This window comes from Podarcis tiliguerta (assembly GCF_965153285.1).
Source record: "Podarcis tiliguerta genome assembly, chromosome: 5".
NCBI classification, from domain to species: Eukaryota; Metazoa; Chordata; class Lepidosauria; order Squamata; family Lacertidae; genus Podarcis; species Podarcis tiliguerta.
In genome coordinates, this window is record NC_139538.1 from 212,593 (window position 1) to 238,366 (window position 25,774).

At 55.3% G+C, this 25,774-nt stretch overlaps 2 protein-coding genes across 13 annotated transcripts; both read left to right on the forward strand.

Moving 5' to 3' along the window:
- On the forward strand, nucleotides 1-9,454 carry LOC310678325 (very long-chain specific acyl-CoA dehydrogenase, mitochondrial-like). Of its 12 annotated transcripts, none has more exons than XM_083442158.1 (20): nucleotides 1-100; nucleotides 525-640; nucleotides 1,101-1,167; nucleotides 1,463-1,535; nucleotides 1,635-1,699; nucleotides 2,114-2,308; nucleotides 2,594-2,738; nucleotides 3,013-3,142; nucleotides 3,233-3,358; nucleotides 3,580-3,778; nucleotides 3,864-3,968; nucleotides 4,123-4,209; nucleotides 4,723-4,785; nucleotides 4,901-5,002; nucleotides 6,205-6,302; nucleotides 6,724-6,796; nucleotides 7,946-8,018; nucleotides 8,390-8,462; nucleotides 8,621-8,696; nucleotides 9,250-9,454. In XM_083442158.1, the coding sequence occupies exons 2-20, from the start codon at nucleotides 570-572 to the stop codon at nucleotides 9,385-9,387; spliced, it is 1,959 nt and encodes a 652-aa protein (XP_083298284.1). In that variant the 5' UTR covers nucleotides 1-100; nucleotides 525-569; the 3' UTR covers nucleotides 9,388-9,454. The 12 variants fall into 12 exon arrangements, 11 of the variants coding, with proteins under 11 accessions (XP_083298284.1, XP_083298289.1, XP_083298290.1 ...); XM_083442163.1 differs by having other exon boundaries at nucleotides 4,904-5,002; XM_083442164.1 differs by having other exon boundaries at nucleotides 2,174-2,308.
- A 7,249-nt stretch (nucleotides 9,455-16,703) lies between these two features.
- APOD (apolipoprotein D) lies at nucleotides 16,704-21,399 on the forward strand. The gene is made up of 5 exons (XM_083441305.1): nucleotides 16,704-16,810; nucleotides 18,603-18,758; nucleotides 19,013-19,134; nucleotides 19,736-19,824; nucleotides 20,768-21,399. Exons 2-5 carry the CDS (start codon nucleotides 18,636-18,638, stop codon nucleotides 21,001-21,003), a joined length of 570 nt encoding a protein of 189 aa, XP_083297431.1. The 5' UTR covers nucleotides 16,704-16,810; nucleotides 18,603-18,635; the 3' UTR covers nucleotides 21,004-21,399.
- The last annotated feature ends 4,375 nt before the right edge of the window (nucleotides 21,400-25,774 follow it).

Consider the following 25,774-nt stretch of genomic DNA (forward strand, 5'->3'; position numbering starts at 1 on the left):
GTGACATTGCCCTGGAAACAGTGGTGTCACACTGTAGGAGCACAGCATGGCTCCCCAGTTAGGGCTCTCCTCCTCCTCCTGCTGCTGCTGCATTTTGTAGGTAAGTTGGGCTCTTGCCTCTTGCTCAACTTGCCTCTTCCTGGAGGGAACTTCTGTCCTCAGCTGTTACCCACCACGGCTAGGCTGAGCGGCTCCCCATGGTGAAGAGGCCAGGCCCCCCAAGGGGCGGGTGGCAAGCCTCAAGGCAGGGCCACCCCTCCCTCCATGCCCAGCCTAGCGGGTGCCAGAGACCAAACCCAGCAAGGAAATAATAATAATCTCCCCCTTGCCCTTTTATGGGAGGGGGGCCTGGCAGGGAGTGAGAGGGGCTGCACAGAAGGGGGCAGGAGTAGGGGCATCTAGCTCCATACTGTCTTCACTGACTGGCAGCAATGGCGCCCCAAGATTTTAGGCAGGGGACTTTCCCAGCTGCCCCTGGAGATGCTGCCGGAGACTGAGCACAGAACCTTCTGCATACCAAGCAGGTGCTCTGCGCCACTGACCTCGGACCACCTCTCCAAGCAGAGAGGATGTTGCGCCTGATCCAGCGAGGGATGGGGCTCAAGTGGTGGAGACAGCTGTGGGCCAAATCCAGTCTCAGGTATGCCTGGCACAGCAGAAACAAAGGCGGGGGGCAGAAGCCCCTCTAGGTCACTGCAGGATGGTGGAGTGGAGGGGGTCTCTGGGCCGTGTGCTGTGGGGGAAGGACCTGGCACAGGGGCTGCTGGTCTTGGCAGGGCACCACAGAGTGTATTGCGGGATGACCAGCCTCATCTAACCAGTGTGCTTGAGTCTGATGAATGCACAAAGGGGTTAATGCCATAGAGTCAGCTGTCCTGCAGGCTTAGCTAGCTCACTCCCCTCACCTTGGCAGGAGCTACTCAAGCCTATTGTTGGGCCTCAGTCCACCTGAGAGGTTCATTGGTCAAGAGGTCTGAGCTGGCTGCTGCATCTCACTGGCTTCAGGGGGGCAGGGGCTGCCTACCACACAGGCTTGCGCGCGCGGGGGGGGGTCCTCAGTGATTTCCTGCCCCCCATGTTTCCTGCCTTTCCTCTTCCAGGCTACTGCCTCCCTCCTATGTTGTGCCTGACCGGAAAAAAGTGAGCTATTCCAGCCATGCCAACAAGGTGAATGGGGGCTGTTGTCACTCAGCCCTGCTTTCCTTGCCCCCGCCCTGCGTGAGGCTGCCTGGGACTCCTTTTGGCTGCCCCCACCCTGAGAGAAGGCATGCTGGGCCAACAGCGGGGGCAGGTGCTTTGGCAGGAGGTGGGAAGCGGGTTCAAGGCGGCCTTGGGGCTCAGGAGGGGACCACTGAGACGGAAAAGCATCCCCTCCACAAGGTGGAGGGAGAGAGGAGGGGACCTGCACCCACTGGAAGCTGCCAGGGCATGAGCTCTGTTGTGCCACCGCCTTTTCTTTCAGGAATCAACATCCTTTGTCACAAACATCTTCAACGGGCACCTGGCCCCTGAGAATGTCTTCCCCTTCCCTTCAGGTAGGCAGCGGGAGCCAGCTCAGCCAGCGGGGGTCTCTGAGGGGTGGGGTGAGGGGTTTGATCCTCCTGCTGACCCCCCAGCCCCTCTGCCCCCTCCAGTTCTCTCCCCGGAGCAAGCGCAGTCCCTGCGGGCCATGGTGGATCCCTGCACCCGCTTCTTCGAGGTGAGTGAGGCTGAGGAGGCCTGAGGTTCCATTTTGCCAAATTAAGCCAGCATTTGTCTTTGGGTGCCCTGGGCATCTGAGAGGGCACACCTGGGCACTTGCCCTGGAGGGAAGCGTATAAAGCTGGAAAAACATTGCTCAGACATGCAAAATCCGCCAAAAGTATCATTTCTCACCTTTTCAGATTTCACTTTTGAAATTCTTTAAAAAACAAAACCTAATTCTTCCGTCTTGGGTGTTGAGTGATTTGCCCCTTAGATCCTTGACTCCAAATGTATCCACAGCTGTTAACTTGGAAAGACCCTTCGGATCAGAAGACAACTCTCTCTCTTCCCCTTTTTCTTTTTGGCAAACCAGTCCTAGCAGGAGGCCTCTTGCTTTAGGCCAAATCTTCCCTGGAACTCCCTGCCACAGGAAAGTGGCCTTAGGGGAGGGTCTGTGCCCTTTGCTTTGTTCTTTTCAAACTGTGGGCAGGAAGTGAACGACCCAGCGGCCAACGAGGAACTGGAGAGCATCCAGGAGGAGACCCTGGCCGGCCTCAAGGACATGGGCTGCTTTGGCCTCCAGGTGCCCGAGGAGCTGGGGGGCATCGGGCTCACCAACACGCAGGTGAGAGGGACTGATGGGGGGTGTCCCGTGGGACTCTGGGGAGGAGGAGGAGGCAGAGAAGGGGTCAGAATTCCCCCTTCGTGCAGCCCCTGCCCACGCAGAGATGTGGGAGCATGTGTGGGTTGTGGGGGGTGTGGGTGGCACTGATGCTCCCGGTGTGATGGGCCAAGGGGAACTCCTCTCCCTGGGGAGACCCTTCCTCCTCCATCTTTGCCTTGTGGGGCTGGGTGAATCAATGGCTGCCTGCCCCGCGTGATGCCAACCTCAGAGCAATTCACCCCCCAGTATGCCCGCATGGTGGAGGTGGTCGGGATGCACGACCTCGGGGTGGGCATCGCCCTGGGTGCCCACCAGTCCATCGGCTTCAAGGGACTCCTGCTCTTTGGCACAAAAAGCCAGAAGGAGAAATACCTGCCCAAGTTGGCAACTGGTAAGATAACCCCCCCTCCCCGAAATGAGACCTGCCGGGGCGGCGAGGGCAGCAGCGCCGTCGGAAGCCCAAACCAGGCGGGGGACGCGGGCGGGAGCCGTCGGGTCTCCTTCCGCCGAGCAGCCGCGGGGGTGAGAGGCCAGCCTGGCCGCCGCCCAGAGGCCCGGGACGGCGGCGCCCAACCTGGGAGGGGCGCTGGCTGGCTCTGAGAGTCCCGGGATCCCGCCGGCCGGGTCGCCCCGTCGAATGAGCGGCTCATCTCTCCCTGCGCCAGGCGAGGTTCACGCGGCCTTCTGCCTGACGGAGCCGTCGAGCGGGTCCGACGCCGCTTCCATCCAGACGACGGCGGAGCTCAGTTCCTGCGAGCGCTATTACACCCTCAATGGGGGCAAGATCTGGATCAGGTGAGGGACAGATCCGGATCAGGACCCCCCCCCCCACCAGGGTGGCCCGGCGGGCTTCCCCGCGCCCTCGCTGACTCCTCCCGGTTCCAGCAACGGCGGCACCGCCGAGATCTTCACGGTCTTCGCCAAGACGCGCGTCAAGGACGTGACGACGGGCGAGGAGAAGGACAAGATCTCGGCCTTCATCGTCGAGAGGGCCTTCAAGGGCGTCACCAGGTGAGCCCCGCGGGGAGAGGAGCACCCGGAGATGCCTGGACGGGCGGCCACGGTCCGGGGAATTGGGAGGAGGGAATAGCCTCGGGACGCGGCAGAGTGCGCATCCCTCGCCCCTGGGACGCGGCTGGTCGTGCCGTCGGCTGCGCGGGGACCGGGATGGAGCCGAGGAGCGCGCCGCGCCGCCCTGCGCCTCCGAGTCTGAGCCCCGCTCTCCCTCCCAGCGGCCCCCCGGAGCAGAAGATGGGCATCAAGTGCTCCAACACGGCCGAGGTGCACTTCGACGGCGTGCAGGTGCCGGCGGAGAACCTGCTGGGCGGCCGGGGGCGCGGCTTCCAGGTGGCCATGCACATCCTCAACAACGGCCGCTTCGGGATGGCCTCGGCGCTGGCCGGCACCATGCGCGGCGTCCTCCGCAAGGCGGTGAGCGGGGCTGCCGTCGGGGGCCGGAGGGAGGGAGCCGCCCGCGCCCGCGCTGAGCCCCGGCCCTGCCCTGACCCGCCCGCAGGTGGAGCACGCGGCCAACCGGCGCCAGTTCGGGAGCGCCCTCAGCAGCTTTGGCACCATCCAGGAGAAGCTGGCGCGCATGGCGATGCTGCTCTACGTGACCGAGGTGAGCGGTGTGTTTGTGGGGGGGGGGGGGGGCGTCGGGCCCGACGCCCGAGGACAGGCCCTGGGGGCGGGAAGAGGCGGCTGCGCCTTGGAGGGATTCCTGGGAGCCCTTGCACCGCCTGGTGCCCAACGGTGCCTCTGCCCGCCCCTTCCAGGCCATGGCTTACGTGCTGAGTGCCAACATGGACATGAAGGTGCCCGACTACCGCCTGGAGGCTGCCATCAGCAAGATCTTCGCCTCCGTGAGTGGATGGGGTGGGTCCACTGGTGGAGGAACGGGAGTGCGGAGGGAGAGGACCACCCCCGCCACCACTATTCCAGTAGGGTGCCATTGTAGTGCCCCCCGGGATGCATGCTGCTCCCCCGCCTGCTCTCCACCCCGTAGCACAGCATGCAGCTTCGCCACTGGGTGGGTTGGTGGGGGGCCTGTCTCACCAAGGAAGCCAGGCCGGCTCTCCCTAATCTCCATCCCTCAGCCACCCTCTCTGCTAGGCAGAAACTGATTGGCCTCGCAGGGGGGTGAGGCACGAGTTGGGGGGCACCCTCTTGAGCGCTTGAGGCGGCACTCCTTGACTCTAAATTCCTGGCTTGCCGCTCCCTGGCCTGTTAGAAGTGCTGGCCTCCTGACCTGTTCCCTGCTGGCCTCCTGCTTCCGGCCCCAGAGGGGGCACCTGTCTGGCCAGCAAGGCCTTTGGGGTGGTGGCCCCAGATCAGCTGAGGCTGCCCTTGCTGCCTTGGGCTGTTTCCGTCCCCAGGAGGCAGCCTGGACAGTGACCGATGAAGCCATCCAGATCCTGGGCGGGATGGGCTACATGAAGGTCAGTGCTCCTGCCTGGGTTCGGGGGGGGGGGGGGGCTTGCAGGGGCGGCTCCTTTTGCCCCAACTGGGCAGGAGCCTCAGGCCAGTGGAGGTGACCTTGCTTCCTTTGGCCAGGAGACGGGAGTGGAGAAAGTCCTGCGAGACGTGAGGATCTTCCGCATCTTTGAGGGCACCAACGACATCCTCCGCCTGTTTGTGGCGCTGGGGGGCATGAAGGTGAGCCCCCACCCCGGCCTTTCACCAGGGCCGCCCTCCCACTGGCCCTGACACCTCCTTGGCCTTCTCAGAATTCACTCAGCCTCTCCTTGGCTGCCACAAGCATCAATCAAAGCCCTCAGGACCCACCACTAGATGGCACTTGGAGCACAAGAAGCTGCCTTCCTGGGGTCCATCTAGTTTAGCACTTCCTACACTGACTGGCAGGGACGTGGGTGGCGCTGTGGGTTAAATCACAGAGCCTAGGACTTGCCGATCAGAAGGTCGGTGGTTCGAATCCCCACGACAGGGTGAGCTCCCGCTGCTCGGTCCCTGCTCCTGCCCACCTAGCAGTTCAAAAGCATGTCAAAGTGCAAGTAGATAAACAGGTATCACTCTGGCGGGAAGGTAAATGGCGTTTCCGTGTGCTGGTCTGGTTCGCCAGAAGCAGCTTAGTCCTGCTGGCCACATGACCCGGAAGCTGTCTGCGGACAAATGCTGGCTCCCTCGGCCAATAAAGCGAGATGAGCGCCCCAACCCCAGAGTCGTCCGCGACTGGACCTAATGCTCAGGGGTCCCTTTACCTTACACTGACTGGCAGCAGTGGCTCCCCAGGATCCGAGGCAGGGGACACTCCCAACCATACCTGGAAATGCTGCCATGGCGGATGGAACCGGGGACTTTCTGAGTGCAAAGGGGGTGCTCTGCCCCCTGAGCCATGGTCTTCTGCCTGCCTGCTGCTGGTGGCTCCCACCCTGTGGAGCCTGAGAGAAAGCAGTCAGAGGCCCCCCAGGAGTGAACCAGGAGCCCAGGCAGATGTCCTGGACAGTTGTCCTTTTGCCAGCACCATATTCAGCCTGTTAGATGGCACACCAACCCCATGAGGTCGGCCGCCATTAGTTTTGTTTTCTAGTGGAGGCTGAGAAGCCCAAAGGAGTTCATGGCAGAGCTTTCTCCCTGAGCCAGGTCAGAATCTCTCTGGCAGCCCTCCCTTGCTGGGCTGCCCCTTCTTCCATGGCTTGTCCGTGGGGCCTTTGTGGGCAGGAACCTTAGAGGAAGTTCCCCAGTTCATGGGCTGGAGCTGCCCTCTGCTCTGCTCCAGGTTGACCCAAGACTCTGGGGGAAACAGGAGGGGTGGGGTGGGGTGCCCCCTCCCATCTCTTTCGCAGAAACAGCCTTGGGGCTGAGCCTCCTCTGAGCAGGGCGACTCTCTCTGCTCCTAGTATGCTGGAGAGGAGCTGCAGCGCCTGCAGAAGTCCCTCTCCAATCCGGTGGGGAAGGTGGAAGCCCTCTGCAAGGAGATTGTCATGAGAGCCAAGCGGTGAGGAGCATGTCTGGGGCTTTTGGGGGGGCTGTGAGCCCCCATGTCCAGCTTAGGGGCAGAAGAGGGTGCCTGGGTTGTTCCTCTGGTCTGAGGGGGAGTGGGTGGCACTGTGGTCTAAACCACAGAGCCTCTTGGGCTTGCTGATCGGAAGGTCGGTGGTTTGAATCCGCACGACAGGGTGAGCTCCTGTTGCTCTGTTCCAGCTCCTGCCAACCTACTTGCACATGAAGTGCAAGTAGATAAACAGACTAGAGCTTTTACCATTTTTTACCCTCTGGTCTGATGCAACAGCCAGGAGGGACAGACTCCCTGGTTTGCTCTACATCAACCTTCTGATTTCTATCTTGAATGTCCAACTGACAGTTCTGTTCCTCTTCCAAGTTCTGCACATCTCCTTTCCTTTCTCCTTCCACTGCAGGAAAGTTGGGCTTCCCAGTGGCCTCTCTCTGCAGGGCGATGTTCACCCAGAGCTGGAGGACTGCGCGACTCTGGTGAGACATCATGGTGGGATAAAAAGGAGTTTGGAGCACAGCTGTGATTGGATCCAGGTGCTGGCAAGGAAGCAAACCTTGGAGATGTACAGAGCTATGTACACACATAATCTTTGTGTGCAGACACTTGTTACATTGCCAGCAAAACTGGTCCCCTCAAAAGCATCAAGTCCCCCTTTGAGCCTATCCTGAGATGCTGTTGCAACTTTAGCTTCTCTTTCCATCGTGCCAGTGAAGAGGACACCCCCCCAAGGAGGGTAAGCTTTTTGGCTCAATGGCCCACAGGATCTGGATCAACCTCATGCGCCAGATTTGACATGTGGTTGGGGCTGCCCTAAAGCCCTTTGCAAAAGCACTCTTTGGAGCAGCTTTGGGCACTTTCTCTAAGTGGACAGGTATGTGGTGCTGATGGTGGGGGTCCATGTGGCAGATAGCAGAATGAAGCCTGTAAGATACAGGCTGCTCTTCCTGCTTCTGCCCCTGATTGTTTAAGAAGGACAGATCTGCTTCAGAGAGTGCTTTTGCAAAGGGTTTTAACTCCTGCCTATCAGCTGATGAGCAGAAATTGAATCTTGTTGCCTTGGCTGTGTGATCCAGTTCCCTGTCCTCCCACCCATCAGCTGACGTTCCCGGTGACATCAGCTGATGGGCAGGTAGGCCTGGCTTGAGAGAAATGTGGGTCAAATGAGACCCCTTGGCAGGATGAAGTGGGCCCATGGATTGAAGGTTCCCCACCCCTGCCCTACGTGGGTGTCTGCATGGGGTGTTCTTCCAGAGCAGGGTGCCAGAGCCCCCTCCACACCTGTTCCCAGGTGGTGCCTGGAAGGGCAAGCTCTTCTCACTCCAGAGGCTCCTGAAGTGCCGGCTGCCTGAGAGGTGGATGTTGTCCCCCCCCCGGGGGGGGGGCTTAGGCTCCTGACCAACAGGACCATTACTTTCCAGCTGGTTCTTTAGCCTGGTCTTTCCGAGATGCCATCTCTGCGCCTGTAGGTGCTGTAAATATGCAAAGAGCAGCTGATGGAGAAACAGGGTGTGGGAGGGGCCTGTAAAGGAAGAGCTGCTGGCCCCCATCAGGACTATTTTCAGCCTGGGGGGCAAAGGGGTGTGGGCATGCCAGGCTAGCCCTCCCTTTGCCCTTCCTCCGTCCAGGTCACCAAGGCCATTGATCTGTTTGGTGAAGCGGTTGAGAGTCTGCTGCTGAAATATGGAGCTGCAGTGGCAGGTACCCCCCCTGCCCCCCAGCAAGTCCCTCAAGTCCCTCCCTGGATCAGGAGCCATGGGGAGCAGGGCCTGACCAGGCAGGGGAGAGACCCCAGCCTGACTTTCTGAGGTGGGGCGTGGAGGCCACTTGTCAGGCCCCACAACTTTCTGTGGGTGTTCTTGGGAAGGGCTGTTGGGGGGCCACACAGTGGGGCAGGTCCAGTGTCTGCTGTGTCATGGGTCGGGCGGGGGGGGGGAGGGTATAATCCAAGTCTGCCTGCAAAAGCAAACTCGCCTCCTTAGCAATTTCTGGACTGAGAAGCAGAGAGGCCAGGTCAGCTGCCCCAAATCTTGCCTGACGCCCCCTCTCCCCCCCCCCAATTCCTCCATCAGACCAGCAGTTCCACCTGAAGCGCGTGGCGGACTCTGCCATCGACATCTACGCCATGGCTGTGGCTCTCTCCAGGTAGGGAGTCTGCCTTTGCAGGGCGAGAGCAAAGGGGCCCACGGTTTGCCCCCAGGCTCTGCAAACTTAGGGGCCTGACCCCTGGGGGGCCTGTGTTGGGCTCTGGGCTCCCCTCCTGTGGGCTCTGGCCTTCCCCTTCTCTCTCTTTCTTCTTCCAGGGCCAGCCGCTCTCTTTTGCTGAAGCAGCCGTCAGCGCAGCACGAGGAGCTCTTGTGCCGCACGTGGTGCCATGAGGCAAGGGGTGGGGTGGGAGGAGGACCCCGTAGCCCCTCTCTCCCCTTGGCTCTGCCTTGGCCCCACAGAGGCTTCTCAGACCCAGACTTCCTCCCCCTGGCTGCCCCTCCCCCAGCCCCCGTTTCCTGCCGGGTGATCCATTCCTCCTCCTCCTCCTCCTCCCAGTCCTGGGGCAGGAGCTGAGCCTTGCAGGATGTAACCAGGTGTGAAATGCTTCTCTCCTCAATTAGCCATAATTGCAGGGAGTTATTTGGGCCTCTCGCCAGAGCACCTGGCTGTGCCTCTTTGAAGCCTCCGCCGGCCTGGAGGAAGCCTCACTGGTGATGGGTCTCCCCCGGGGCCAAGAACAAGGTGGCTCACAGGGTGCCAGCCCCGCGCCAGCTCTTGCCCAGGCAGGGCAGCTGTGCCCTGGAAGGACCCGGAGCTTCCCTCCCTTGCCAGCTTTTCCCTGTGGGCCTGGCAATGCCCTGGGTGCCTGTGGCTGCTGCCCTGTGTTGGGTGGCCGTGACCGCTCTCCCGCGTGGGTGGGTGACGCTCCTCCTGTGTCCCGCAGGCCTTCCAGCGCGTCCGCCAGGCTCTGCGGGAAGCCAATTCACTGGCCTGGGAGGAGTCCTTTGCCGGCATGAAGCTGATCTCCGATGCCCTGGTGAAGAATGGAGGTGTTGTGGCTGCTCACCCGCTGGGCTTCTGAGCTCCCGGGGGGCTTTCAGTCAGGGACTGGAAGGAGCTTGGCATCTATTAAAGCTGATTTAAAGCCAGCTGCCTCCGTTTCCCTGCTGCTCTGGTGGTCTGCCCTGGTCTGGCACAGGCAGCTTCTGGTGCGCCTAGCTCTGGGGTCTGGCCGGCTCCCCTCCTCTCCCACTTTGGACAAGCACTCCTGACATCTTCAGCAGAGGCTGGATGGCCACCCTCCTGGGATGCTTCAGTTGAAATCCCTACATTGCAGGGGGTTGGGCGAGATGACCCTCGGGGTCCCTTCAAACTCTACAGTTCTAGGATTCTAAGACGGCCATTCAGCCTCTGCTTAAAGTCTCCAATGAATGACAGCCCAGAACTCTGGAGCGTTCTCCGCAGGGCGGCCTCACTGGCTCATCTTGTTTCAGTCGGCCTTTCTGGTGTTTATTGGCTAAGTCCGTTTTCATGCATCTACTGTAAATCTTCTTTGCTGCCCTGAGAAGTGATGGAGACCCCTCTTGCCTCCCCCAATTCCTCACTCTAGGGCAGGGGATGACTTCCTGGGAGTCAAGTGAGGCTGCACAGCGATCTTACTCTAGGGCTGCCATATTCTGGGGATCAAAAACTCAGACCCCCCCCCCACATCTCCCTCACTTGCCCCCTTCCTTGCCTGCCTGCTCCCCCTTCTTCCCTCCCCCCTCTTCCCTTTGCTGTCTTTGGCCTCCTGCTGACGATGAGAGGCTGAGCAACCCTGAGAAGGTCAGGCAAGGCCAGGCGACTGGGGAGACTGGCAAGGGGCCTGGCATGCCCCCCCCCCGGCTGCTCCAGGCCACTCGATGCCTGCTCCCTGTTCTAGAATGCAGCGCATTAAAAATATTGAAAGAAGAAAAAACAAAAACAAAAAATAAAACCTCCAAAACCTGGACATTTAATCCAAAAATCTTCCCAGATGGGGTGCTGGCCCCCCAAAACTGGACTTGTCCAGGAAATCCCTGATGTATGGCCCCCTGTCTTACTCAAGGGGATCCTCTTCAGCCCCTGAGGTCTCCAAATGTCACGTTCCTCCTAAAGGGTCTGTGGAACCGGAGGCCTCATCCAGCCTGGTGCTCTTGCAGGGTGACCTGGACCCCAAGGAGCGAGGAGCAGATTTGCTTGTTGAACCACAAGCCAGGAGGGCTCTTCAGGCAGCTGGGGGGGGGGCTTTGATGCCACGAGGCGTTTGGCATCAGTGCAAATGACCTGTGGCTCCTCTGTCCTTTGCCTGCCCCTTGGACAGTTGCACAGGCCTGTCCTGGAATGCGCAGCCGGAAGGAGATTCCCCCTCGGCAGCCGAGCGGAAGGAGGGCAGCTGCCCTGGGCGGGGCGGGGGGGGGGGGCGTTTGCCACACACAGTCAAGGGAAAACTTCCACTGAAAGACAAGAAGCATCTTGGGTCTGGTACTTGCCAGCACCACAAAAGCCTTCATCCATGGCACACCTTGGCTTTTACGTAGGATGACAAATCTGCTCACAAACCACAGAGGACTTCCGGTCCCATCTCACCTGTGGTTGAGCCACCTGCTCCCGTGCGAGCATTTTGAAAGGACCTGATGGGCTTTAAGAGCAGCATGAAAAGTTCTCCCCACAAAAGGACACATTTATCTACAGTTTGCACGTGCTGCTGCATTATTACTCATTTTTTTGTTTATTAAGTTTCTATACTGCCTTCACCCGAGGATCACAGGGCGATTGACAGTATATCTGTAATTTGATGTCTTAATGTATTATTTATTTTGATGTTAGACAGCCTGAGCCTGGTTCTGGCCGGGGAGGGCGGGATATTAATAATAATAATAATAATAATAATAATAATAATAATAATAATAATATCTACATTGTACATGTACAGATGCAAAGGTAGTATAGCTCTCTCTTCTTCCTCTCCCTTGCCTTTCAACCGGACCAGGCCTTCAAAGTGAGGACTGTCCTCCATAAAGTAGGACACCTAGGAGTTGATCATCCACCCAAGTGTGCCATGAGCCACCATTAATCTTCTGCAGTTGAGGAGTTGGGGCTGATTCTGCCTCCAGAAATGCATTTGTCACTTCCTGTCCCTGGGACTCCGGTGGCTCTGATGTGCTCCTTGGAATGTCATGAATGGTTGTCACAACGGATGGCCATTAATTTTCCCAACACTTTTATCTGCCTGTTTCCATGTTGTTGCGAATTAAAATAAACTTCCATTAAGACATTAAAATGGGACGTTGCGTTTGCTATTTTTGTCCTGCATCGGGTTTTGACCAAATAAGACGTATTCCCCTTGAAACATGCCTTCTAGTTATTGGATGTATTTACTTATAAAATAAAATTATCACCCAGCAATCCCATGGAAGCATCTTCCCTCCCTCTCTAGGTGGCAGAGAAAGAGCCTCTGCCTTGAGAGGGAGATCTCGTCTTCATAGAATCCTAAATTGTTGAGTTAGAAGGGATTCCAAGAGTCATCTAGTTTAACCCCCTCAATGCAGGAATTTCAAGTAAAGAATCCATGACAAATGGCCACCCAACCACTGCTTAAAAACCTCCAAAGAGGGAGAGTCTGCAATGGAGTCCTGTTCCACAGTTGACATCTCTTGCCACCAGAAAGTTCTTCCCATTGCGGAGTTGGATTCCACTTTCTTGTAAACTGAAGCCATTGGTTCAAATCCTACCTTCCAGAGGAAGAGAAAACAAGCTTGCTTCTGGGCATGCAAAAATATATATAACGAGCTGCAAAAAAATGTTTTTAGAAATTATTTGTTAAAAGTTAAAAGAAAAGCTTTCTTTTAGGTGTAAGTGTATTAAAGGATCAGAAATCTACTACAGCAGCCCAAATGGTATATATGCTCAGAATTGGAAAGGGGGCACAATACCAACAAAGGAAGAATGGAAAAATATTTAAAAGATGAAAAAATATTTCAAGAAGATTGAAGATGCTTTGTAGTTTATCTGCAAAATTACTGTAAGCATATTAAAAAGTTAACAGTAATAGAGTAAATTCAGCAGTAACAATTATTGGGATATAAAACAGTGGAAATATTGGGAACAATTAGAATATGTAGTGGAAATGAAAATAAGGGGTGGAAGGAAGTCAAAACTAAATGTGTGTTTTGTATTTGGTTTATTGTTTTAATTGTTTTATTTAGGAAAATGAAATTTAGAAAAAAGAAAACAAGCTTGCTCCCTCTTTCCTGTGACAGCCCTTGAGATATTTGAAGATGGCTATCATATCTACTCTCAGTCTCATCTTTTCCAGGCTAAACATCCCCAGCTCATTCAACCATTCTTCATACGGCTTCATAAGACCCTTGATCATCCTGGTCGCCCTCCTCTGCACACGTTCCAGCTTATCAAGATCCCTCTTAAACTATGGTGCCCAGAAGTGGACATCGTATTCCAGGTGTGGCCTGACCAAGGCAGAAGAGAGGGACTCTGACTTCCCTTGATGTGGACACTTGACGTCTGTTGATGCAGCTCTGTGAAGCTTGTGGTCCACCAAGACCCCTGGATCCTTTACACATGCACTACTGGTAAGCCTGGTGTCCCCCACTTCTTTTGAACCCCTGCCCTGCTTCCCTGATGTCTTCCATGACTCCTGTCCTGCTGATATTAGAACTCTGACATTAGAAGGACGGCAAAAGCGGGTGGGCCAGGGAAAGGACCCCACACCTCTCCCCCAGCCTTGAAGTCCCTTCCCTTCCTTCCCAATGGGAGGAAAATGATTTAAGGAATAAAAACAGGGAAAGTGTGGAGGAAGGAGAAAGCCCCCCTCACCCGGGTGGGGAGAGCCTAAGCTGGTCATTGGATGAGGCGGATGAAAGGCCTTGGGGTTCCCCACCCACTTGAGGATTGCATCCTGAACCTCCTTCCTGCCCCAAAGCCATCCAAGACGACGTGTATCTTCACGAAAAGCAGGAAAGGGGAAGGGAGAGCCAAGCTTGTGCACAGCTGCAAGCAGAGAAGGACCGGAAGGCATCTGGGCTGGAGGCGGGGATGGAGACACCTGCCCAGCTAGCTGACTCCTGCCAGGTGATGGGATCAGGTGACGATCTGCGTCTGCGAAGAATGAGGGTTGGAGGAAGAGGACTCACCCGTCCCTCTTCCCACTCCTGTGGCCTCTTACTCAAGGACACCGCAGCGGATTATATGGATGCCATTCAAGTCTTGGGGCTGGTTGCTGCTGCAATATATAAATATATAAAAACAAACAAGAATGTGCTCTGCTCAAATGCTAATGACTCTGAGCTAATTGGCAGGTGACACATTGCCTTGACTGTGACAGGTGCCTGTCCGGACCTTGCAAGGGGAAAGACCTTGCCAGGGCTGGCCGGTAACCCCCCTCCCAGTCCTCCTGGGACGGGGTATGAGGCTGCAGGGAGGGAGGGGGTGCCAACTTGAATGAAATATTGGGGTGGCCCAGGTAAGTCCCACCCCACATAACCAGTCACAAGATGTGGCACGCACACAGCATATGAAGGACAAGGCCCACCAACTTTGGGGGCCCCAGCCCCTCAGATATTTTAGGGGGGCTGAAGGGACCTTGGCCCCTAGGAGTGGGCTCCTGTGGCTTGGTGGGATCTGCCTGGCCACTGTGAGAAAAGGATGCTGGTCCAAATGGGCCCACTTGGGTCAGATCCCGCAGCAGGAGCCCCCAGGCTCTCCTTGCTCTCTGGCTGAATTGTGCAAGGGGTGAAAATCCAGGTCACTGGAAGCAAGGAGATCCCTTTTGCTTTGGGCTTGTGCTGCTCTCAGGAAGGCAACAGGAGTCACACCCACAACAGACGTTTAATGCCCATTGACAGCACTTCCCCAAAGAATCCTGGAGCCACCCTTTACCCCCCACAGAGGGCTGCAATGCCCAGTACCCTGAACAAACTACGGAGCCCAGGATTCTTGGGGGGAGGTCATGTGCTTTGACTTTGTGGCGTGGATGTGATCTGGAGTGAGTGTGTGTGTGTGTGTGAGAGAGAGAGAGAGAGAGAGAGAGAGAGAGATCAGGGTGGATGGACTCCAAAGCCACAGGGAACCCTCTGTGCCCGTGATGCAGACTCTGCCCTTCAGAGGCTCAGGTTGCTGTTCTGGGCAAGGCTGCCTTGGGGAGGCATTAATCCACCCCCGGTTGGGAAGGGCTCCTTTACTCAACACATAGTTAGGCTATGGAAGTCACTCCCACATGAGGCAGTGGTGGCCACCCAACTTGGACAGGAGGAGACGGCTCTCCATGGCTGCTGGCCAGCCTGGCTCTGCTCTGCCTCCACCGTCAGAGACAGCAGCGCTGCTGAATCCCAGTTGCTGGAAGCTGCAGGAGGAGAGAGGGCTCTTGTGCCCGGATCCTGCCTTTGGGGCATCTGTTCATCCACTGTGCGAACAAGATGCTTGACTAGATGGGCCATTGGCCTGATCCAGGAATCTATTTTTAGGGCGTTGGTGTTGCCAGGGGGTGCAGGGGGGCAGCTGCCCCCCTAAATCACGTAAATAAATAAAAATACTTAACTAACTGACCAATAGCATTGCCGATAACTCGGTTCTTCCCCACTAACAAAGCCTGCCTCCCCCAAATAAATTCTGGCTACGCCCGTGTCTTAGGGCAACTTGCTTCCTGTCTGGCTGGAGCGGGTAGAGCTCAGGGGCTGTTCCCGAGCCAGGGCAAGCAGAGAGTGAAACGGGCTGGCTCCTGGGCCATGCTCCAGTCGGCCCCCTGGCGCTCTGGCCTCAATTTTTGGGTTTTTAAACAAGTACAAAAACCATTAAACTCTTATCCAGCAATACACTTATCCATTCTCCTTAGACCTACACTTACACAATCAACAGTCAAAACAGATGACTTTAACGTAACCTCTCCACTGAGAATACTGAGCAGTTGGTACTGTATAAGGAGGTCTTGATTTTGATAAATACCATGGTCCAAGAAAGGGGTCCACGTTTCTTGGAAGGTGTCTCTATTTGTTATGCCTTTAATTCATAGAATCATAGAATCATAGAGTTGGAAGAGACCACAAGGGCCATCGAGTCCAACCCCCTGCCAAGCAGGAAACACCATCAGAGCACTCCTGACATATGGTTGTCAAGCCTCTGCTTAAAGACCTCCAAAGAAGGAGACTAATAATTGCCCTCCTGTCTCTGATGAGATGCTCAGACATTGCTGTATCCCAGATATATTTTATTTTCCCGTATGTTCAGGGGTATTTCAGCCTGGTTCTTCCATTGCTGAGCTATCACTAATCGAGTTGCGGTCAGTAAGAAGCCTATTAGTTCACTGTGGCACAGAGTGGAACCTAAGTCTATGTCCAAGGAGGGCTAAGGCAGGATTTGGAGAAAGGGGTTGGTCTGTAATTGTGGGTATAATGGAGAATACTCTATTCCAAAAGCTTTAAACGTCAGGACATTCTCACCAAACATTAATAAACGAACCAAGCTTTCCACAGCCCTTCTAACATAGGGGTACCTTTACCTCTACCTTTACCCTTCAGGGCATAGTCTGGCCTTCTGCATAAGGATTCAAAGAAGGGAAGTGTGTCTAGGTCCTCTTCCTCGCACTCCAAACGCTGTGCAAAAGAATGAGCCTGAGCTACCTGAAACAGGTCGCGTGAGTGCCTTTTAATTTACCTTGCAGTTCCTCTTGCGAAATTGCTTTCCCTCTGGGAAGCAGGTCACAGATTGTGTAAATGCAGAGGAAGCTGGATGATCCAGGAATGGGACCAGCGGTGAAGGGCTTTGCTCCCTGTTCTCCACACCATCAGTACTGATCTAGTAAATGCTTTGTCAGTCTTCCTTACCTCCTTCAAGGACCAAGGTATGAAATGGTGGCCTCTCATTGAAGGTGTGGGAGGGACAATCTTGAGTTGGACCCCAGGGTTCCTCCCTTGGGCGATGGGATCAAGGGTTTGATCTGAAAAGCAGCATAGAATAACATTAAGTTAAGATGCATTCCCATCCCTCCTTTTGTTAATAATAATACATTTTATTTCTATCCCGCCCTCCCCAGCCGAAGCCGGGCTCAGGGCGGTTCTCTGTCAGGAGAGAGGTTTGTTACTTCTCCTAGTTTTTTTTTTGCTTTCCGACACAAATGCATTGAATCTTTAACTGAAGAGGGGGTGGGGGTGGGAATAGGCAAACTTTAAAAAAATATAATGACTGCCTGGTACTGAGAAGACCGCTGCTGCTGGTGGTGGGGTGGAGCGGCAAGGGCACTGATGCCGAAGAGCCTGCCCTCTGGATGGCACCAGTTGCCGCCCTCCTTCCAGCAACAAAGGGATGAGTGAAAGGGGAGGAAGGTGTGGCTTGCCAGGGCAGGATCCCCAGCTCCAGAGGCTCATAAAAGGAGCTGCCCTTGCAGGGATCCTTTCCAGAGAGGCTGGAGAGCATCTGCTGCTGGGCTGCAGGAGGAGAGCTTTCAGCAGGCAGGAGACACCACCTGAGCTCAGGTAGGCCAAGACCACGTCTCTTTGGGGTCTTCTTCGAAGGCTTGTGGAAGGCAGACTCTCCAGTCTGAGGGGGCTTCCTTCTCACAGGCAAGGGGCAGGAGCCTGGAGGGGCTTGGAGCTGGGCTGCTTTTTCATGCAAGCGTTGGCCCAAAGGGCTCAAAATCAAGTGTTGACCCTCCAGAATGACCAACAGGGATAAATGCTTGACCAGCAGCTGACCATGCACCCCATCAATGGCCAAAGTTTGCTTGTTTATTACTATAATCTTTATAATTTTTGTAAAATTATGGACAGAAGTTCAACATCGCTCCCCTGAGGATTTGGTTACAATAAGAGGCTAAGCCTAAGTGATACTGAACAGAGTTTTTTGACAAAAAAGAAAGAGAAAACAAAGAGCCAAAACGTAAGGAGCTGTTACGGAGTGGTTACACTACCATCAGTTACATGAAATTTTAAATTAGATAGCAAAATTGTTTTTCCAACTAAAGCTCACAATTCGAAAAAGAACTTCTACAAAACAAAGAGAAACTTTAGTCCAAAATGTATTATTTGTTATTAGACCAGGAACAAAAGACGAGCTTGTTAAAGCCTCAATGACACACCAGGCAATAGATATAGGACACAATATAGATTTTAACCTCTGGGAAAAACTCTGGGAAAGTGATGCTACAGCAATAACCGCATGTTATTCTTTGAAGGAGAACTACTTGAAATCGATTCACAGATGGTATTTAACTCCGAGTGGGCCTGCTAAGATGTACAAGACAGAATCAGATTAGTGCTGGAAGGGTAAAGAGGTGGAGGGAATGTTTTTTCATATGTGGAGGACTTGTAAAAGGGTAAAAGAGTATTGGGAAATGAGCCATAATGAATTGAAAAAAATGTTTAAAAGTACTTTCCCCCCAAAAACAGAGTCCTTTCTGTTGGGGATAATTCAGACTGAAATTCCTAGGTGTCAAAAAAGGTTATTTAGGGATGCTACTACTGCAGCCTGTGTTTTGTTAGCCCCCAAATGGAAAACGAGCAAGGTCCCAACCAAAGAAGAAAAACAACCTAAGTGGACAGAATATGCACAATTCCCAGGCTTAACATACAGAATAAGAGAACAGGAAGAACATACATTTAAAGAAGACTGGAAAACGTTTATTGAATATATGGGAAATAACTGTATACAGCTGAAAATGCTGGCAGCAGTGTAAACAAGTTTTGATGGATGCAATAATGGAATACTGAATGGCATAGTTTTTGTAAAATATGCAGGGATTTATGATATGTAAAATGAACCATGGAAAGAGAAGGAGGGAAGTCATTGCCAAGGGCCATCTAGTCCAACCCCTGCAGTGCAGGAATCCCAACACTTTTCTCCTCTCTCGCTTAATGTGGAGGGGTGGGAGATAAACTTTCTTAATGAAATAAAAAGTACATCTTTGGTCTAAGATTCTTTTCCAAAAAGCGATTCTACCTGTCCTACTGGTGATGTTATTTCTGAGTGTGAGGGACGCCTTTCCTTGCATGGGGCTGTTGGTCTCCCTCCACCCAGCGATATTTGCAGCTGCCCTGGGGGGTCTCGCTGAGTTGTGAGCCAATCCATTGCCTTCTGGGCTTCTTGGGTCCCCCCCCCCCACCTGCCTTCTCTCCTCGACAGGCACCTGGGGATGAAGTTTCACCCAAGGCCCCTTTGGCCATTTCTGAGCCTTGCTCAAGGATTGCCAGACCCATAAAACTGGAGTTGGCAGGGACCCCAAGGGCCATCTAACCCCTCCCTGACCCTTCTGCTCTTTTTCCCTGCCAGGAAGGGAGCCTATTTCTGCTCCCGCCCATCGCCATGGCAGTCCACTGGGTGCTGCTCCCCTTTATCCTGGGCCTCCTCGGCGGGACCCGGGGGCAAACTTTCCACATGGGGAGCTGCCCAGACCCTCCAGTCCAGGAGGGCTTTGACGTCAACAAGGTAGGAGCAAACCCGCCCTGACTCTGCCTTCTTGCAGCCAAGCTCAGCAGTCAGCTGGACCACTGGGTGGCGGGGGCAGCGGGAGGAGGGGGTTGAAGGTGGGGAGGGCATTGCCAAGGCTGGGCAGGGCAGAATGAGGTTTCTTCAAGGCTGTGAGGAAGCCTGTTCCAGAGCGGTGCTTCAATCGCAGCCCCACAGAAGAGGCTGGGCAGAATGTGGAGTGGCTCTCTTGTGTGTTCCCTCCCCTCTCTCAGTATCAGGGGATATGGTACGAGATCGAGAAGCTGCCATCCAATTTTGAGAAAGGGAAATGTATCCAGGCACACTATGAGCTCAAGGAAAACGGGAAAGTGAGAGTGGTGAACAAGGAACTCCTGTAAGTATCTTTCTCCTCCTGCTTGGCAGGAGTTCTCCATGGTTTGGGGAGGGAGGGGGTGGCTGGGCAAGAGCTGGGGGCTCCTGCTGGGCTCCTGGGGGGCCCTCCTGCCCCAACGCCTCCCTCTGGCTGCCCCGGCTGAGGGGATGGCAGGCTTGCCTTTATCTAGGTGTTTTGGTGCCCCCTTCCAGGGCCAAAGACCCACCTGCAAAGGCAGCTCACAAAGGGAGGCACAGAAGGTTTAAAACCTGCAGCTCATCCAACAGCGGCAGTTTCAAATTATACATTTAGTTAAAACGAGAACAGGAATAGCTGCATCTCATAGGCCCATTTTAAAACACAGAGAGGGAACCAGGCGCACAAAGTGCAGGAGGGAATTGCACAGGGAAGGAGCCACCACCGAAAAGGCCCCGCCTGCCTCCCACCAAGCAGGCAGATCTGAAGGGGAGGCCTGTGAATGCAACCGCGGCACAAGGGGACTGTGGTCCACTTTCTCCAGACACGGTTGCAGATGTGTCCATGCTGTTTCTTGTTTTGTAAACTGTTTCTTGTCCTCCTTGGGCTGCTCTTTCACCTGCTGCACGTCTTGCTCTCCTTCCAGCTCTGACGGCTCCATCAACCAGATTGAGGGGGAAGCCTTCCAAAGAGACCACCATGAACCGGCGAAGCTGCAGGTCAAGTTTAGCTCGTGTAAGTAAGTGGGAGGCTCCTCCTCTTCCTCTGGAATAGCTGGTCCACCCTAGTCATGGAGGATGGAGCTTGCAAGGCCAACCGTGGAGGCAGAATGGAATCTGCCCCATTTTGGGGGTTTCTGCTGGCTACATTGTGGTTAGTAGTCATTGGCAATCCTCTCACTGCCCACTCCTCTTGGTGGACCATCCAGGTTGGTGGCCATCCCTGCCTCCTGCAGCAGCGAGTTCCATAGGTTAACCATGCACTGTGTGAAGAAATAGCTTCTTTTACCTGTTCTGGATTTTCCAACACACAGCTTCATTGGAGCACCTCTCTGCATTGGCTTTCTCCACAATATTCCAAATTTGCCCCAAAGTTGTAACCATTCCTCACCAGGGGAGCTGTTTCAGCCCCTTGACAATTGGAGTGGCCCCTTCAGCTCCGCAGCGCCCTTTGTGTTGCAGCGCAGTGTCTTCCAGCTGTGAGCATGCCTTAGATTTGGACAAGGGCCTCACACTATTGGCCATTTTCAATCCCTTTATCAATGATCTGCTTCTTTGGCGCAATGTGGCTTCTTTCTACCTGGCAAGGAAGCAGATGGAGGCCTCATTCATTAGAAACACACAGAGAGCCATTTCCTCAATTGCCGGCTGTGAGTTTTGCCGCAAGGATACATCTATTTTAAAGGCTGCCTTTTGCATTGTGATCCAGTTCGGTGAAGTCTCTGCACTGCCCAGCTTCCCTTTGGGACGGCTGGGCTCCGAGTCACCAGTGAACAGGCTCCTTATTCCTTTTGCACCGTGGGCTTCGTTGTTGCCCCGGACAAAAGAGAGGCCTTGTTGGGAAATGAAGGGATGCTGCCAGGCCTCTCTTGTCCCTCCGTTTTCCTGCCGGCCAAGCCAGCCCCGGCTCTTCCAGCGGCTCTTTTGCTGATGGCAATTCCTGCTCCTTTCCCCTCCAGTCATGCCGGCAGCACCCTACTGGGTCCTCTCCACAGACTACGAGAACTACACGCTGATCTACTCCTGCACAAATTTCCTCTGGCTCTTCCATGTGGATTACGCCTGGATCATGTCCAGAACCCGCCAGCTGCCCCCAGAGACTGTGGAGCACCTGAAGAGCACCCTGCATTCCTACAAGATCGAAACGGCTCGCATGATGCCCACCGACCAGGAGAACTGCCCTTCGGACATGTAGCCTGCAGAGGCCCCAACCAGCCCTGGACTCTGCCTGCTCCTCCTCGCTAGCTACTGCTTTGTCTCGACCAGCACAGCCTCTGGGCTCGTGTAGTTTGCCAGCCCTCAGGCCACCGGGATGGGTGGGAAGGCCCTGCGCCTGCTGCCTTGTAGCACCCACCTGTCCTGGGGAGGACCTTGTTGTAGTGTCCTGCTGCCCCATTCCGCACTGCTGTTTCCGGGTTAAAATCTGTCTCAAGAGTAAAGCGAAGATCTCAGAGGAGGCTGCCACCTGACTGAGGCTGCCAGTTGCTTCCTGGAGGGTTGGGAACCTGGGACCACATTCCAAATTCTCTTGTGAGGAAACTTCAGTTTTTCTGCTTAGAATAAACTTGCCTAATCAAGCAACTTGCATCTATACAGCTCCTGATTTTCCTTCATTTATTGTCTCTTGCTATGGTGCTGAAATTGCGGGGGGGGGGGGGGGGGGGCTTGGAGTGAGAACCCCTCACTCCTTTGGAACTTGCACCTCAGAATTTCCAGAACCCCAAAGGTGTGCTTGTTTCCGACCTCCTTGCAGCCTCTTTGCCTGGGGCTGTCAGAGGCTGAGCCAAAGGTGGGTGGTTGAGATGGATGCTGAGGGTTGTTGTCAGTCCCGCTGAAAAGCCGTGTCTAGACCTCCTCACTGCCGTTTAGAGGCAAACCATCTGGGCCTCTGCTGAGATGTGCATTATCTGGCAGCCTGCCTGGTAAAGTGACAGGCTGGGGGCCCCAAGAGGAGTAAATGCCGCAGAGACGGGGGCCCATTGAGCCCGCCAATTGCAGCCAGCTCCCCAAGTGGCCCTTCCACCTGCCGCCCCAGCTTTGCAAACAGAGTCCCTGCTGCTGTGTTTTCTTGGCCAGGGGCTCTCTGGAGCTCCAGTGATAAACACAAGGCATACAAAATATGTAAAAACACCTCAACATTTGAAGCCTTACCTATTTGCAATTTATTTGCAGTTTAGGAGGAACCAGTTATGGTTGAGGTAGTTACAGGTGAGAAATAACGGCTGCCCTGAGGCCACCCAGTGAGGATCAGGCCCGAGTGGAGATGCACCCCCCCCACCCCCGTCATAAGCCTCAGTCACATGTCAGAGTTCATGGTTAACGGCTGAATGTGAAGCCAGTGCAAGCAGCAAACCACAACCCTCTGCCTAGCGCGGGGGCCACCCAGCAGACTGTGGTTTGCTTCACTCCAGACAAACCACCGTCTGAAACCTGAATCCCTGGGCCTGGCTTGTTTGAGGGCAGCCAGCTAGGGACCCCTCTACCTCCCTTATTAATTGTGCATTCCTAGCGATTGGTGCTCATCATGGTTTCAGGCAAGTAATACGTGATCCTGCTCTCAATGCTCTTTACGCCTGCAAGACTTTCTGGGCAGAGACGCTCCTTCGTTTCCTCCCAGCGCCCGCCCCAGAGTGTCAATTCCTGTAGCTTTTCATACTACAACTAAAGAGTTTGCTGTGCCACACAAACCTGCCTGTAGTTCCAGCACTCCTGACTGCCACACCAGTAATGGCTGCTGGTGCAGAAGCTGAGCTGAGCTTGAGGAAGAAGAGCTCATGGAGCATTCACTGCTCCAAGAGTTTGTAAGTGGGACACTGGCCGCTTCCTCACCTGCCCAGCTTCTCTAGGCAGCTGCTGGGTCTTTGAGCAAGCAAGCTGATCCGCCGAGTGGGCCTGGAGCGCCACCCAGTGGCTTGCCAGGAGCCAAGCACCTGGTGCTCCAGAGCCCTTCAAGAGAGTCGGAGCCGGGTCCGCAGGGCTGTGTGGAATCAGGACCCTGACTCTGGCCTCCTCTGGGTTGCTTATTCGCTAAATAATAGCCGGCTGAGCTCTGACACCACTCAGGGCCAAAGCCCTTCCAAGCTGGCTCACATAGAAAGTCAAAATGCAAAACACTAATAAAATTAACTTATTAAGACTATAAATATAAAGCAGGAAGCTGCAAACGTTCTGGCACATCTCCCCATGAGCGTTTTCTCATCTGCATATATTTGCCTTAGCTAACTTATGCCACAAGCAGCAAATGAGGGCCCAAAACTAAGGAGAACAGCAATATTTTAGAAACCTGATGGTTCAATTTCCATATGGCGAAAACAGTATTTTTGAAGCAGGGAGCAAATGGCTTTTAGGTGAAGCACCTGTGTGCCATAGCAGGAACAGTCGGAGGAGAGAGGGGGAGGGATTCCTTCCTGTGTGAGAGAGGAGAAATCCTTCCTAAACGAAATGCAGTTGCCACCTGCCTTTTTTGTAAGGACCTGCATTCCAAGCAATACATACGCAGAGAGAGAGAGAGAGAGAGAGAGAGAGAGAGAGAGAGAGAGATATCTGCAGATCTGCTACCCGGGGTACTTTTGCAGCTGATGGGAAATGGCTGGATGGATTGAACAGACAGAACACAACTTTCAGTCCCTGTAAATTCAAATGCAGCCCCAAAGGCACAAATTCCTGGTTTGCCCAGGAGACAACGGGCAGCGCAGCAACCCTGCGGCTGGCCAAACCTGTCTCTTCTTGCTGGAGGACTGAGAAGTCCCTGCAAAAAGCTGCTCTCCCTCTACCAACCTAGATGGCACCCTCTGGAGCCTGACGCTGTGGCTTCTGGGTCCTACTCCAGACCCAGCCCTGAGCTCCCCCCAAACTCCCAGCTGCTCAAAGACAACCGTGGCTCAGATCTGCCCACCAGTTATGAAAGAATCCCATTTTCCACAGACCACCAACAGCCATCTTGGTCCCTCTAAATATTTTGACCTTTCCGCAGCTGGTGTTCAGATGGATAACTACAGTGACATGCGCTTAGCTCAGCATCATGCAGGGACAAATGCCATGGCTTCCTCTGGGAGTCAGCGAGACTCACACTAACCTGCCTTTATCCCCCTTGGGTCTTCCTCGGTTGGGGGTGGGGGCGGCAGTCTGGTGCCACCCCTGGGGATTCTGTGTTAGCCCTCCTGGCTGCGTGTCTGCCAAGTGCCATCCCACAGCACTGTACCTTTCCCAATCCAACAGGAACACCTCGCCCTCACTCAACCGCAACACCTGCCTTGAGGAACCTGCTCCCGCACAGCCTGACTCTCTCCCAGGCGACTGAAGTGAAGCCACTGCCTGCTTGCCCACTCACCCTGATGCTGCGTGACGGATGCGCACAGGGCTGGCCCATCCATGAGGTAGACTGAGGCAGCCACCTCAGGTGGCAGAATCTATGGGGTGCCTCCATGGATGCCCTCTACCACCACCCTTGCGACTGGAGGGGCGGCTGGTTGGGGTGGCTTCCGGACTCGGGTGAGGCCTCTGCACAATCTTGTGGGGCTCTCCTGAGATATCGCCAGAACGCACAGCTGTGCACGCCGGCAAGAGAGGCTTTGGTGGGGCGGCAAGGGGGGAGATGGGCTGAGCATCTGCAGGACAGCAGTTTCCCATCTCGCCTCAGGTGGTGAAACAGGATGCATGTGACCTTTATTTTTCCCCCTTCTATTTATTAAATTTCTATACCACTGGTTCACGGCATAAAAATACAAGCAGGGGCAGGGGATCTGGCAACCCAGGAGCCCGGCCACTGCGTGGAACTCATCCGAACCGCTCAAGGGGAAGAGGCCTGTCTGGGCAATTTTGTGCTCGGGCCGAGAGAGACTGGCAGTCCCCCCGAGCTCCCAAATGATCCGATGAGCCAGCAGCGGCCCAGGCTCAACCCGGCCATTATCTCAATCACTCCAGCAAGCCGGTCGATCGGTTTGGGCAGGGCTGACAGCTGGCAAGATGATGCGGTTGTCACTCCTTGCAAGGGAACAGGCAGAGACACGGCGTCCTGATTAGCAGCCAAGCAGGGCGGGATGTTCTCCTGCCTGGAGCTGCTCTGCCTGGACGTCGGCCCCTTTGATGCTGCGTCCCCTGAAGGGAGGCTCTTGCAGCGATCGGAGATGGCCGACTTGTTAAAGCTGTTCTGACAGCAGAGCGGCAAACCCTAATCCCCTCGCACACCCGCCCCGTGTGCTTGTTAGCCCAGCGCCTGACAGCCAGCAGTGAAGCCCTCTGACGGCGGTCATGGAGGACCGGAGCTGGGATGGGCACAGGCTGCCGGCTGCCAGGGGAGCGGGCGAGGGCTCCGCACCCATCTAGACAGGCTCTACCGGGGGCAGAGCTGGCCAGGCCCATCAAGGAGCTCAAGGCAGGAGAGAAGGGCCCCGCCTGCCCCGCCTTTTCTTCAAGGCCAGCCTGGCACGCAGGCGGAGGAATGTGTCCCTCACCAGCCACGTGGGTCTGAATGCCCACTTAGCCACGGGCTGTCCAGGCTGTCCGACCTCACAGGGTTGTTGTGAGGATAGAATTCAGGATTAGCCTTCTGAGTGGAGCTGCAGGGGGCTGGACTGGATGCCCTCGGGGGTCCCTTCCAGCCCTTCTATGAATGGGAAGGACCTGAAGGGCCCCCGGAAGGCGGGACCTCCGAGCGAGGGGAGCCTGGTGCGCCCCCCTATCGGGCGAGGCCGGGCCGGAACCAGGCCGGGCAGGCCAACTTCGGCTCCAGGCCGGCCAGCGGGGCCAGACCCCGGGGTCCCGCGGAAAGGGCTCCTCGCCTCCCTGCCTGGGCCCCTCCTGGCGCGCCTGCACTACAACTCCCGTCATCCTGCCGGGCTGGCGCGGGGGCCGACGGGAGGCCGCCCGGTTCTCAGGCGCTGGCCAAGGCCGATTGGCGTCCAATGGCAGCGGTTGTTGTGGTTCGGGTTGCGCAGGCGCAGTTTGCGTTGAGCGGGGCGTTCTGC